The sequence below is a fragment of the Lampetra fluviatilis genome, chromosome 21, assembly GCF_964198595.1.
Source record: "Lampetra fluviatilis chromosome 21, kcLamFluv1.1, whole genome shotgun sequence".
Lineage (NCBI taxonomy): Eukaryota > Metazoa > Chordata > Hyperoartia > Petromyzontiformes > Petromyzontidae > Lampetra > Lampetra fluviatilis.
In genome coordinates, this window is record NC_136295.1 from 1,255,132 (window position 1) to 1,269,971 (window position 14,840).

The 14,840-nt window shown below is 49.5% G+C and overlaps 1 protein-coding gene across 1 annotated transcript in view; it reads left to right on the forward strand.

Moving 5' to 3' along the window:
- PEX1 (peroxisomal biogenesis factor 1) overlaps positions 1 to 14,840 on the forward strand; it is a 54,802-nt gene that overhangs the window by 33,315 nt on the left and 6,647 nt on the right. The window contains exons 14-20 of the mRNA XM_078865834.1: positions 3,085 to 3,286; positions 7,384 to 7,550; positions 8,305 to 8,439; positions 8,786 to 8,850; positions 10,378 to 10,520; positions 12,259 to 12,362; positions 13,677 to 13,868. Of these exons, the coding sequence (XP_078721960.1) occupies positions 3,085 to 3,286; positions 7,384 to 7,550; positions 8,305 to 8,439; positions 8,786 to 8,850; positions 10,378 to 10,520; positions 12,259 to 12,362; positions 13,677 to 13,868 (1,008 nt within the window). The remainder of the gene's footprint in view (positions 1 to 3,084; positions 3,287 to 7,383; positions 7,551 to 8,304; positions 8,440 to 8,785; positions 8,851 to 10,377; positions 10,521 to 12,258; positions 12,363 to 13,676; positions 13,869 to 14,840) is intronic.

The window sequence follows — 14,840 nt, forward strand, 5'->3', positions numbered from 1 at the left end:
TGCCCGAGTTGGTCATGATGCTGGCACCTGGTCTGGAGTGATTGGAAGGCATGGGCCAGATCAGCTCAATAACAACGGTAGGAGGCTGCTAGATTTTTGTGCAGCTCATGGGCTTGTAATTACCAACACGCTGTTCCGGCATCGGCGCATCCACACAACATCATGATTGCATGCCGGGTCCAAGCAAGAACATCTGCTGGACTACATAGTGATGGAACAGCGGATGCGGGCCCATGTCCTTGATACCAGGACCTACCATGGAGCTGATCTGCCCTCTGACCATCGGCTTGTCATCTGTAAGATGCGCCTGCCATTCTTCCACTCTGGTGGTGGGTGTACATCCAGGACCCTATTCCAACCTAAGGTGGCCTGGTCTCAGCTAGCTGATGAAAGTTGCAAGCGAGAATTTCATCATCACTTGCGGCTGGGGTTAGCATCGTCCCCCATTCCTCCAGATGTCGAGGGTAAATGGGCGAGATTTAGGACTGTGACTCAGGCAGCTGCAATGGCTGCTTTGGGTACGCGGTCCAGACCTCCTCAGAGACCCTGGCTGACAGAGGTATGCAGGATGGCTGAGAAAAAGCGACAGGCCCACTCTAATCGTTTACAGCATCCCACGTCAGAGAATGAGGAGGCTTACTGCAGCCTTCGCTCGGAGGTTCGGAGAGCCGTGAGGCACTGCAAGGATGGGTGGTGGTCGTGGTTAGCTGAGGAGATGGAGTCTGCCTCAATGGCCCACGATCACAAATCCCTATTTAACTCAATCAAGAAAGTAACCTGCAGCGCCACACCTATTACCATCATTATGGGAAAAAACGGTGATTCAATCTCCGACCCCCAGGAACAGGTTTGCAGATTTGCTGAGCATTTCTGTGAAGTCCTGGGGGAGGGGAAATCCCTCGACATGGAAAACATAATGGGACAAAGTGGGGATGACCCTGCTGAGGCTGCGGTGCCTCAAGTATTGGAAGAAGATGTCACCGCCTGTGAGTGGCTGGCTGAGGTGCCATCTGTTGAGGAAGTATTAAAGGATATCCAGAGTCTGAGACCAGGAAAGGCACCGGGCAGAGATGATCTCCCAAGCGAAATGCTGAGGGAGGGTGGCGTTTGTGCACAGACTGCCCTACATGACATCATAACAACAGTCTGGACCACTGGACGGGTTCCGCAGGATTGGAAGGATGCCCTTGTGGTCCCCCTCTTTAAGAAGGGGGACCACACAGACTGTAACAACTACAGGGGAATCTCACTTTTCAGTGTGCCAGGAAAGGTCGTGTAAAGGATTATTCAACATTGCCTTGCCAGGCACGCTAAGGAGAGGCTTGCGGAGCCTCAATGTGGTTTCAAGAAAGAGCGGTCCTGCACAGATGTCATATTTTCTGCCTGTTTGCTACAGCAGTGGTGTAGGGAATTCCAACAAGACCTACATCTCTGCTTTATTGACCTGGTCAAGGCCGATGATACCATCAGTAGGCCTGGGCTCTGGGTTATTCTTTGTGCTTTTGGAGTCCCTGACCATCTGCTCACAATCATTAAGGACCTTCATGATGGTGAGCGGGCCCGGGTAAAACTACGTGACCAGGAGTCGGAGCCATTCCTTGTTCACCTTTGGGTGCGACAGGGATGTCCTCTGGCTCCCACATTACTTAACATCTTTTTCGACCACATAGTTCGTGAAGCCTTTGATGGCTGTACCAGAGGAATTTCCATCTGGTACAGATACAAGGGGAGGCTGATCGATGCCCGGGTGCGGTCAAGGGATGGCTCCCTATTGGTCAACAACATTATGTATGCCGATGATCTGGTAATTGCCGCTCACTCAGAGGAGGAGTTGGAGGCACTGCTGCTGAAACTGGAGCGTGCCACTAAGAGGTGGGGCCTTACCATCAGCCCCACCAAAACTAAGCACCTGCCTGGGTATTTTGTACCATCGGGCAACCCACCCCCACAACTCCCAATCGGTGATGGGGCAGTTGTGGAGAGAGTGGAGAGTTTCCAATACCTGGGCAGTGTGCTCATGACCTCCTCACGATGAGTACGCTCCAGTTTGACAGCAGAGGTCTCGCTCAGAATCAGCCGCGCGGCATTATCTTATCATCGGTTGCGTAATGCTGTGTGGAAGCTACCTGGTCTGTCGCTTCGCATGAAGCTTCAAGTCTTCTAGGCCACGTTCATTCCTTCCCTTCTCTACGCTTGCGAAACGTGGACCCCCTCTAATGGAGCATCTTCGCCGATTTGAAACATCTTGGGTTTAACCAGGCTGGATTGTGTGAGGAGCTCACAAATCCTTGAAAGATCTGGGCAAAGTCCCATCGGTGAGCTTCTCCGGCACGCAAGGCTGCGTTGGCTGGGTCATGTAGCCCGCATGCCCAGTCACCGCATGCCTAAACAGCTTTTGTTCGGCCAGATAGAGGGGTCAAAACGGGTGCGGCACGGGCTAGAGAAGAAATGGAGTGATGTGGTACAGGAGGATGTGGAGCTGAGTAGACTTGCCGAGGACTGGTACCAGCGGTGTTAAGATCGGCCCCTGTGGAGGAGGCTTGTGAAAGACGCTGCTGGGCAGTTGGAGGCAGTCGCCCTCCTACAACAATGGAGGGCGGAGGAGCGACGTTCACAACAACGAGCGGAGCGTCGGGTGGCTAAAGCACAGCAAGTTGGCACAGTAGGGGGCACATGTGGTGCATCAGCCAGTCATCTCGGTCAGTCGACCTGTGGCACCTGGGTTTGCCCCGTGACCTCCTGCCAGCAGGCGTTCGACACTTCACGTGGCCTCAAGGTGCACATAGTCTGGCACAAGCGTCGTGGTGACATCACCGCCACTTAGTGGCGAATGGCGGTTTTTATTGTTGATTGAGTGAGTGAGTGGGTGAGTGAATGAGTGGGTGGCTGAGCGAGTGAGTGGCTGGGTGTTTGAGCGAGTGTGTGAGTGATTGGGTGGGTGAGCGGGTGAGTGACTGAGTGGGTAGATGAGTGAGTGGGTAGATGAGTGAGTGGGTAGATGAGTGAGTGGGTAGATGAGTGAGTGGGTGAGTCGGTGGGTGACTGAGTGTTTGACTGAGTCGGTGAGTGTGGCTGCCTCTGTAGGAGGACGGCCAAGAGCTACTGGCGGCTGTCATTCGCAACAAGTCGAGCGTCTCTGCGCGGGGACTGAGTGGCGCAGAGCTGCAAGAGGTCGCCAAGCTCACCGGCGGCTTCCTCGCTCGGGACGTCGTGCAGCTCGTGGAGCGGGCAGTGCACGCCCACCTGCAGGCCAACGCGCCGCCCCACGGGGATGGCACGCCGCAAGGTAACGCTCGGCGTGAGGCCCCTCGCGGCTAGCGAATTGTTGTGTCGAGAGTCTGGCAGTATGGTGGCAGTATGGTGGCAGTGCCGGTGGAAGCACTCGTGCCTCATAGCGATAAAGGCCTGGGTTTTATTCCCAACTCGGTCCCCTTTTCTGTCTGGATTTTGTATATTCTCCTGTGCTGCATAAGGTTTCCTCCAGGGTTCTCCAGTTTACTTTCCTAGATACAAATCTTTTTTTAATGTTACTGGTATTGGACAAAATATCCCAATGCTGAAAATTTTCCTGTAAATTATTTAGTTGGGATTACACCCAGCAGCAGCGACAACATAGCCCACGACTGCGAAAAACTTGGCAGGACCCTCCTGAAAACGATTCTTGAGACTCGGTAAGGCTTTCCTATAATTTTTTAATTGCTGGATTTGGTTCCACAGAAATTCTATGACCCATTTATAAGTTTACACAAAGATTTCAACTCGGATATTCGACTCATCATTGCAAGTGCCCAATCAACACAGCGTGCATCTTTTCACATTAAAGTCGCTGCTACCCCGCAATTAAACTCACTAGGTTAAGACTTTGCTGGGATTGTGAATTGTGTTTGTTGTCCCCCCCCCCGACACCTCCAATTATCACGGTTGGCTTCGTGCGGTGCGAAAGAAGTTCACCGTACGTGCAACCGCATGAAAAAACTGTAAAAACCAGTTAGCAGTTTTGGCACAGATCTTGAAATATCTTGAGCATTAGACATTAGTTTTCCCTTTTCAATTCAGAATCGAAGTGAACTGCCGCACTGCGGTGTAAGCGGTATCTCACTGGACGCACGTGCGATGGATCGCATCGTTCTCTCTGTTACCAGCGGCAACGCACCGCGAGTGCTCACTCGCTGCATTATTCACGTTCCCGGGTACTGACGCTGGCTGGCCCCCACCCTCGCTCGCGTGAATTGCAAACACTGCAGGAGGTGGCCCGGTGGCTCCGGGGGGCGGCATCTGCAGCAACACGAGCGGCTGAGCGGCGCCGCAGCAGCCGTCGCGTACTCATCGTGAGGAGATTGTTGCCGATGTTTCAACAATGCAGTGGTGCCGTGTTAATCCCGGAGGAGTATTTACCCCACATGGAGATCGGTTTATTGACAAATCAATTTAACACGTAGGCTTTCACGACCAATATTATTCATAATAACGTTTTTTTTTGGGTTAGATCGCGTTATTTATAAATGTGTCGTAACCCTCCACCACCCGACACGGCTAAACAGTAAAACATGTGTCACGTTTACAAAAGACAAATAGTTCACTACTTCAGCCCACCGGTGTGTTGAAGAGTGAATCAACATCATTTACAATTTTGAGTACGACGTTTCGCTGGTAATTACATCCAGCATCATCCAGCAGCAGGGTGACGTCATCTTTCAACTCAATCTGGTGCAGTGATTCGAGGCGAGGAGGGTATTGTAATTATATAATGGATTGGTAATCATTCAATTGTTGTTCATTGGCATTTGTTTCCCCTATAAGAAATTGTATTATTAAATAGAATATATATTACAATAAAAAAATTAAAATGATATCTCACACACCGGTGGGCTAAAGTAGTGAACTATTTGTCTTTTATAATGTGACAAGGAAGCCGACATTTCTGAGAGAGTTGGCTTGCACAGAGTGCATAAACAAGGTAAAGTTCAAAGCGACGGGTCTGCATTGAAACTCACCACGCTTGCCGTCACCAGACTGAGTCGTTGTTTTGGTTGTGGCGCGTGGCGTCGCTCCATGTGTATGCTGGACTTGGACCATTCGGTATGGCAATTCGGCTCATGGCGAATTACTAATACACAATTTTTCTGCCGAAAGCGCAGCCGTGCCAAATTATCCCCAATTACGAATGAACAAATACCGATATAACGAGGTTTTACTGTAAGCAGGAAATATTCCTCAACATATCTGTGTCTCGACGTAAGAAACACAAGTACAATTTTTTTTTACAAATCTCACCAGCACCACGGCTTCCTGGTAGTATGTAATTTCACCAGCATTGGTTTCGACACGAGCAAAAACTCTGGAACCGGTTTTTACATTCACTGTCTCATCAGCATGCGTACAATTTCCTTGGGACAGATGTGTGCAGGGAGGTGTGTTGGCCGATTCTTGATTTTGTTCTTATATACTTAGGTTATTTCGGTAACGTTACGTAGATAGGAAAATAAATAAATAATAGATCGCAACCACAAGCGCTTGTCCTCAGGTGAAAGAGAGAAACCTGCCTCTGTGACGAGGCATTATAAAGAGGGGGAGGAGGGGAGGCTGCAAAGGGGCGAGAGGGTGGGGATAAAATTCAAAGAGGGCTTGGGTGAGAGAGAGAAAAGAAATGTGACAAGGAAGCCGAGATATCAAACTTAACATTTGGAAATGTAATGCTAACACAACAGTTAACACCCTACCTGGTTGATCCAGTCCTTCCAAAGATTGCTAAATTTTGCATCCATCTTCTCGGTTAAAATTATGTCTGAGTTGTGTGGAAAACCTCCCCGTCGAGGCGGTTCAATCTTGATTAGAAGCTTTTGTGACTGCAGGATTTCATACTCTTAGGTTCTTTCGGTAAAGTCATGTAGGTAGGAACATTTCTTTTCTCTCTTTCACCCAAGCCCTCTTTGAATTGTATCCCCACCCTCTCGCCCCTTTGCGGCCTCCCCTCCCCCTCTTTATAATGCATCCTCACAGAGGCATGTTTCTCTCAAACCCTCTTTCACCTGAGGACGACCGCTTGTTGTTGCGATCGAAACGTCGTGATCTATTAGTTATTTATTTTACTATCTACGCGACGTTACCGTAAGAACCTAAGAGTATGAAATCCTGCAGTCACGAAAGCTTTTCATCAAGTTTGTTCTCATATGTTCTGCACAATGACGGAAATTATAATTTTGTAAGAGGTTAATAGTAGCATAGGTTTTCACAGCCAATATTTTGCCCAAATTTAGATTACATTAATTGGCATTGGTTAATATCTCGTCTAAATCTGCTTGGTTTTCCTGTGATGTCAGGACACCTGTTTATTCTGACTTCCTGGGTTCTAACCTAACGATGCTTGACACAGTTTCAAGTAGAACTTCGCGTATCAAGCAGCTACATTTTGTCATGGGAATTCCTCCACAACTTACCAGTCAGTATGGTGAAAAAAGTTATAATTGGCCCGTTACACAGTCGAACACTTGACAATTTTATTTGTTAGGCTGCGTCGGGTGGTGGAGGGTTAGATCATTATGTCGCCTAACCCAATGATCAATTAACAAATCACGTTTATAGCCATGCGTGCGTTTGGCATTATTGATAAGTTGTGGAAAAATGATCATAACCAAGTTTATCAGATGTGCGACATTTTCCTTTTATAAGGTCGCACTCTTTACACACAAAGTGCTTACCACAAATGAACCACAACACCTCGCTGATCTCCTCAAGGAGCATCACGCAAACTCCAGTCATCCTCGCAGCATCTTTTGGCTTGCCATCGAACAAAGCCAGTCACTGCATTTCGTCCTGTCAGATGCGCTTCTGCGGCCGTCTGGAACGCTCTTCTGATATTAGGAAGCCGCTGGCGCTATACGCTTTTAGATCTAGATTGGAAACTAATTTCTTTTAAACTGTTTTTTGTGTTTAGTTTGTTGTCCTTCCCTGCACCTTCGATTAGCATGGTTGGCTACGTATGCTGCGAAATAAGTTAAATATTCACAAAAACAAAGATCCCCTGTATAGCCTGTAACAGACTGTTGGGGCAATTGCTGTTAGCGAGTACCTATGAAGGCCCGCACGGCACACGAGGGGGTGGGTGGCCAACACCACGCCCGGCCGCCTTTGTCTCCTGAGTGGTGATGATTACACACCACACCAGGTACTCATTTGAGGCTGAGTCGATCTAGGGGAGGCCCAGGAAAGATACAGATAGTCATCACTGGTATTAGTCCGAGCGGGAATCGAACTCGGCTTGCCAGGTTTGTAGCGCATCGCGATAACCGCTACTCTACCGCTCCCCACATTCACGCATTCAAACGCACACATGTACACACACACGTACACACACACACTTACACACGCACACGTGCGTTGCAGGGCTAAATCTGAGCACAGAGGACTTGAGGGTAGCTCTGCGTGGCTTCACGCCGTCCTCCCTACGCAATGCGAATCTCCACGAGCCCTCGGGCCTCGGCTGGGACAGTGTGGGCGGCCTGGCCGCCGTCAAGCAGGTGCTCATGGACACTGTGCAGCTGCCGGTCAAGGTACGCGCGTGTGTGCGCGTGTGTGCGCGCGTGCGCGCGCTCGTGTGCACTCGTGTGCGCGCGTGTGTGCACGTGTGTGTACGTGCGTACACATTTAGAAATGTGTGAAGAGTATTTGGCTTCTACAAATTTCCACGTGATAGGCCACTTCGTTGAGCTATCATTTGTGATAGCCAGGTCGCTTCTGAAAAAGAGCTATAAAGCTCAGTGGGGGGGCCTTACCTGGTAAAATTAAAATAGTTTTAGTTATTTAGTATTGACACTCTCACTAAGGGAAGCCACATTAATCCAGTTACACACAGAGTCATGGGTGAATGTGTATTGGCGAAATCTCACATTAACCTTTGGTACCTTACAGAGGAAATGTGATCCACACCTTATATTGTAAGGAATGAAATCTGGAATAAGCAAACAAGTTAAGCTCCATCGCCACAGATAATGGGATTTGCCGATCGACTCTATTTATCCACAAAAATGTAGAGGATAATAGATAGCTGTTACGCAATGCAGTATGGGAAGTACACGGATGATCGCGGTTCGTAGTAAGAATCGTGGGGCGGATGATAGGATTTCATTGACCCTTTAGGTCCTGCGGATAACAGTAGTCGCCGGTATAATATGGTTGCGGATAAGAAGAGTTGTGAATGTACTGGAGGAATCTGATGAGTTATAAAGTAATTTTTCACATATGTCCAGTAGAATGACGATAGAGTGGCAGGTTACTGTTTAAACGACTGCGTGCCACTGGGTGCAGTACCCTGCGCTGTTTGAGAGGCTCCCGATCAGACAGCAGACGGGGGTCCTGCTGTACGGCGCCCCCGGCACGGGGAAGACTCTCCTGGCCGCGGCGGTTGCTCACGAGAGTGGCATGAACTTCATCAGCATCAAGGTGAGGCGGCGGTACGGGCGCCTCGTGCGTTAAGGCACTTCGTCGTCACGCCTTTTAGAACGTATATTATATTTTACGTTCACGCATTCTAACCCAAAAACTTCTATTGTGGATAATATTGGTCGCGAAAGCCGACGCGTTAAACTTGTAGATCATGTCGCCACGATCGCGTCCCCAGTCGCGGAAAATGCTGGGCCATATTAAAATCGTGGCGTGTGCTGGTTATTGATGTTTTTTGCCGACAAAGACGTAGGTATTTGCGCGAGATGAGTACAATGTGAACGAATGCGGTGTTGTCCGGCACTGTGTGTGGGGTGTAACCAAGCGGGTGTTGCCTCCCTGGCAGGGCCCGGAACTGCTGAATAAGTACGTGGGATCGAGCGAGCAGGCCGTCAGGGACGTTTTTAAGAGGTGAACAGAGACGCGTGGCTCTTGTATTTTTTTATCAAATGCACAGTTCCTGAGCGCAGGCCCAAATGTCAAAAACGTCAAGTGGACAACACCCAACGGGCACTATTGAGGTCGCAAAAAACAATCCGGGTTAACGCGTACGTCACTTGACTTGAGCAATGTCATGGTAACGGCATGGTAAAAGGGATGATCAGAGGTAAATCCCAAAGTGGAGTATTGTGAGGGAAGAAGCAGAAAGAGTCAGTAGGAGTGTTTTGAGCTGCAGTGGGGTGAGTGGGTGGCTGGGTGGCACACAGTGTGAATGGCACGAAATAGCTCGCCTGATAGACCAAAGTCCTCCACACTGGTGGAGGACTCGATGAGTGAAGTCCACGAGAACGGTGACCATGGTAGTAGCGACAGGCAAGTGACAAGGAGGCGACTGGCTGGTGGTGAGCGAGTGGCTGGAGCGATTCAGTGAGTGGTGGATCATCATTCGCTTCGACTGCTCTGCCTTGAATGTTGGCTGTGTGTTTACTTCACTGCTTTCCCATCAACACACGGGGGAAATACAGGGTCCAGGTTAAACGGTGAAGCTTGACGTTCATTCATAATGCAGCATCGTATAAATCATATGGACGTGGCACGCAGGGTTGTGTGCTCCGCACGAAATGAAACCCCCAAATTTAAAGGTGAAACACTCCCGGCAATGAAAACAAATGTTACGTAACGTAGCGTAAAAAGTGGACAACGAGGAAAATAGAAAATAAATGTCAATCCATTGGAATAAGCTCACCTTGTATGGTGAGTGCAAGGTGAGCTTGTCTGGCCGTGTGGCTGCATGTGCGTCGATGCTCAGCAGCTCGGCAGCTCAGCAGCGCGGCATTGCGGCAGCTCAGCAGCTCAGCAGCTCGTCGTGACTCAACGAGCCGAGAGCCCAGGAGCATTGCGCAAGCACTCTGCTACTCTTGAAGCCATTATCTTTCTCAACCAACCGCAATGTTAAATTATAGTTCCAGTCGTATTTTTTAATCGGGCTTTGAGTCCATTCCACGTACCATGGTTCTGTTTTGGGTGACTGCAGTCGCACTTTGACGGAGAGTTTAAAATTTTCCATTTGTGCATCAGGTATCCGTGTCTGCTGCCGTGGTTTGTGTGGATGTGGTTTTGGGGTAGTGGCCCTGTAAGTTTCACGGACGATCAAAGCCAGGGTCTGTCACGAGATGTTGGTTTGTGACTTGTGACTTCTTGTGAACTCCATTTGGTTTTCCAAGCATCAACCAGGGTTGAAGTTGCAGCGTTGAAGGTTAAGCGCGTATGCCACGTAATAATCTTACGATAGTGATTTGACAGAATCGTTACGTGGTCTAACCCGACACTCAGTAATGCATCTGTGTTCGGCACTGACGCTGTGTGGGTCTCGGAAACAAGACCTGGCCACAAATGACAGCTCAACGAAGTGGCTTATTGTGTGGAAATTTGTAGCTTTTACAGTGTCAAGCCGCAGGATTGACGCTCTGCCCCCTCGTTGCATTTCGTCCGTCGCAGGGCCCAGGCCGCGAAGCCGTGCGTTCTGTTTTTTGACGAGTTTGATTCGCTTGCTCCTCGCCGCGGTCACGACAACACGGGCGTGACGGACCGCGTCGTTAACCAACTGCTCACCCAGCTGGACGGCGTGGAGGGACTGCACGGTGAGGGGGGTTGGCGGCTCCCTTGTTCACTCGCTAGACGGCCAACGATGAAGTTCGCGTTGTGGCCTCTTTGCGGCACGCATCCTTCAGCAGGGCCATTACCCTCGTACAATGAACACTCTCCTCTTCCGGCCAGGGGGAAAGTGGAAACAAATGACGAAATGTGCAGTGGACACCGATGGGCTATGTGCCCATGGATCATGACGATTATTATTCCATCCTATCAGCAGCCTCGTCTAAAATGCTATCACTTAAACATAGCCATTCTTCTTTTCTATTCTCAGGTTTTTTTCGGTAAAGTCACGTAGGTAAAACATTAAAAGTAATGAAAGTAAAATAAAACAAAACAAAAATAAAAATAAAATTCACGACGTTTCGGAGGCAACACAAGTCTCCGTCATCAGGTGGGACCGTCACAGCCAGATTAGCTGCATCTTTGAATCCACATGTAACTTCGTGAAGGCAATAAAATGTGTTTTTTTTTAAGTTAGTTATTTATCCCCAATTTTATGCCATTTGCTATTGGAGTCATGAGATGGAGAAATCCATTCGGATCCCTCACAGATCAGCGCAACCCTTCGTGTTAGAGAACATTCCATGGAAGTGGATATCACCGAGCTACCTCTGAGGTCCGTTTAAGTGACCTCTGGCCCACACAGGTGAGGGAAGCACTTTCCCACCCACTCTGCATATGAGAGTAATGTCCATTGCATGACAAGCTGATATTTCATTCCAAGATATTTAATTTAGCCAAATACAGTCACTGGTGACCGTGCTGAAACCATTAATTCGCTACATTGAGAACCTGGTTTCATGATAGGTGACTGCCTGGGTTCGAACCCGGGATGTATGTATGTACGTTGAACTTCTTTCGCACCGTACATAGCCAACCATCTTATCCTTGCCAGCTCAGGGCTCTCACCTCTGAGCTTACCTTGTTTGTTTAGTGCACCAATTATATTCGGAGGTGGATTTATGATGAGCATTCCCGCTTGATTAAACGTGTTAATTATTTTACTCTAATTCACACCTTTAGTTCATTCAAGGCCCTCCACAGTCCCCATTGCTTGTCGCCGTGTGGAGAGACTTAATCCTGACACAACGAGTGGTGGTGCTTCACAGACAACAGTTCGAAAATATTGTTGTCAGGCCAGGTAGCGCAGCGGTAGACCGAGCGGCTCAAAATCAGAAGGTTGCAAGTAACCATTCTAGTTGTTGGTTGACTCGGCCCATCATCCTTGCGGGGTCCTTAAAAGAAATAACCACTTTGTGTGGGAAGTCAATACTGGGTGTCCTATGGATAGACTCGCCCCCCCCACCATAAGGGCTCAGGGCTGTAAAGAGGAGTGCGCATCGCCTCATTGCCGTCTTGATTGGGGCGTGACGGTGGCAAGATGTTAACTACCTCACATTTGCATACAGGAAGTCGCGGGTTCAATCCCGACCCTGACGCTAATATAGTTGGAGTTTGCATGATTTCCCCGTGGTCGCGTGGATTTTGCTAGAGGTTCTCCAGTTTTTCCCTCCACATTTAGAACCAACGTGCATTTGGAGTAATTGGCTGCTATAAATTTCCACACGATGATAAGCTCGGTGAGCTATCATTTGTAATCGCCACATCACTTTTAGTAAAGAGCTATGAAGCTGATTGGGCCTTACACCTGGTAAAATGAAAAAAATATGTTTTATAGTTTACCTTCGATGCCCGTGTTTGGTGTGGTGAACATTCTTGCCGCAGGAGTGTATGTGCTGGCTGCCTCCAGCCGCCCGGACCTGATTGACCCGGCCCTACTGCGTCCGGGCCGACTCGACCAAACGCTCTTCTGTCCACCTCCCTCACTGGTGAGCCATTGAGCCGTTGTGCCTTCGTCGCTGCCAGGAGAGCCGCCGGCCGGATGTTCCGCATAGTTTACGATATACAGGGACTCCTCTACTTACGTTAGGTTCCAGAGGTCTGTTTGTAAGTCGATTTGTTCGTAAGTCCAACTTTACTGCTGTCAATTCCAAACATGTTGCACGGCACGTGCACGAAACACGGGGAATGGCTTTAAAAGTTGTATCATCTCCTGTAGATGTCACTGATTCTTCACATTCTACAGATGTAGATGCCACCACCGCCATCTATTGCGTGGCGATTGAACTTACGACTCGAACAAGCAACTGGACATACGGACTGGTTTGTTCGTATCTTTAAACTTCATAAGTCGAATTTTCGTAAGTAGAGGAGTCCGTCTAGTAATTGTAATAATAATGTAATAATTCTCCGGAGACGGATTCAGAATCGGTCTTCTTTATTTTCACTTCACGGTACACTTGTTCCCACACGCTCCGTTGCTGGCAGACAACGGAGAGCGGCAGACTCCCACAACTCCCACCGCGCACGTGGCACCCGGAGCCCCGCTCGCGCGTGGCTCTCACCCCGTTCAGTTCCCCGTCTCCTCTCGATCATCCCTCTCTCCTCCCTCTTAATCCCTTCGTCACGTGGTCCCCCCAGCCAATCCTCCATGGGCAATCTCGACCGTTCTCGATGGTTCCCTGTCACTCCCGGGACAACGCCTCTTATCCGGATCCCCATTAGCTGGGGCCCCAATGGCTGGGCCAATCACCCCTGATGACATGCCGTGATCACGCCGGCCCCACGCTCCCTATCTCGACCCTTATTGGCTACAAGCAGGACCGGCAAGCCAATCCCCCACGTGAACCCACTATAGCTGTTATTACAATAATACTAATGTCAACTTGTATCGCATCGCACAGTTTTAGCTCACTGACGAACAGAGACAACGACTCAAGAGGCTCGAGAAGGAACCAGAGATAAATGCGTCGGCAGCCACACGGTGAATTGCCCAAGCTCTGCGGTCCTCTACATATTTAGGCCAATTCATGAGTGTTTACATTTAGAGGAAACCTGAGCACCAGGAAGGAAAAACCCACGTATGCACGGGGGCAACACTCTTATCCTGTACAGATGGAACAGGTGGAGTCCACATTTTTGTTGTGGCGAGCCAGGGCACGGCTCCTCCTCAACGCCCACGGGAAGGGAGTTTCACAGCAACATTTGTGCGTCCACAGCGCTGGATTACAGGCGGCCACGTGTGGTAGCAGCGTAGCCACCACCGGCCGGCTAAGATGCCTTCTTTGCCGGTCGCCGTGCAGGAGGAGCGTCTGGAGATCCTTCACGTGCTGAGCCGGCCCCTGGTGTTGGCCGAGGACGCTTGCCTGCAGCCGGTGGCTGAGCAGACGGTGGGGTTCACGGGAGCTGACCTCAAGGCCCTGCTCTACAACGCCCAAATGGAGGCCATCAACGGCCTGCAGGCCGACGCCTTTGTCGTCAACAACAACAACAAGGTGACGGCGTCTCTCTTCCACGCAGTTTCTGAAACGATCCATACTCACAAGGGATGTGCAAATGTTAATATGTAGGATACTGCAACCGATGTTACGATTCGTAATCGACCTTTGGGTCGGGTCACGCGAGTAAAATGTGTGTCGTAAAGCCCTCCTCCACATTTGTGGCAACTGCCTGATGATGCCGGTTGTAACTTCCAGAGAAACCTCGAACCCTGTTGTTAACCCTTTCCCGTTCTGAGACGTCTGCAAGTTGCAGAGTGGGGTGTCCCGTTCACCGCTGAATCTCGGTACACGTAACCTGTTAGCGTTAATTTTATTTGGAGAGGCATTATGCCGTCGTTTTTAAAGACATTGTACTCACCGCAAATAACTGTAGCGACACGACCACTGCACTCTTTGATAGCTGGCATCAAACTGCTGCACGCCCTCCCGCATAGCCATGTGGGAGCCTCGGTACCAATAAAGTTATTTTTATTATTTTTTCTTCCGATTCCATATGGATGACATACACATACGTCATCGCAATGGGAAAGGGTTAAATGTGTGGATCGCTCTCCAATGTCACACCGGTGGCGGCTGCTGAAGCAGTAATAAATTGCCACGTGTGTTGATGTGACAACTTTATTAATTGGCTGTCTCACGTGGAGGAGGGTGCACAACACACATTTTACTTACATGATCTGACCCAAAAATCAATGATGAATCATGGATATGCACTTCGCACCTTGCTAGTTGGACTCATATTTGCCACGCATATTTTAGCGGGTAATACTCATGCTTGCGAGTGTGGCCCTGTATAGTAGCGTAGTCGTTTGCGTGCTGCGCTACAAACCTGCCTGACACCAGTGACAAGTATCTGAACTGGTCCTGGGCCTCCTCTTGGTCGACTCAGCCTCAAATAAGTACGTGGTGCGATGTGTAACATGAGCACTGGGGAGAGAAAGGCGGCCGGGCGCAGAGCTGGCCACT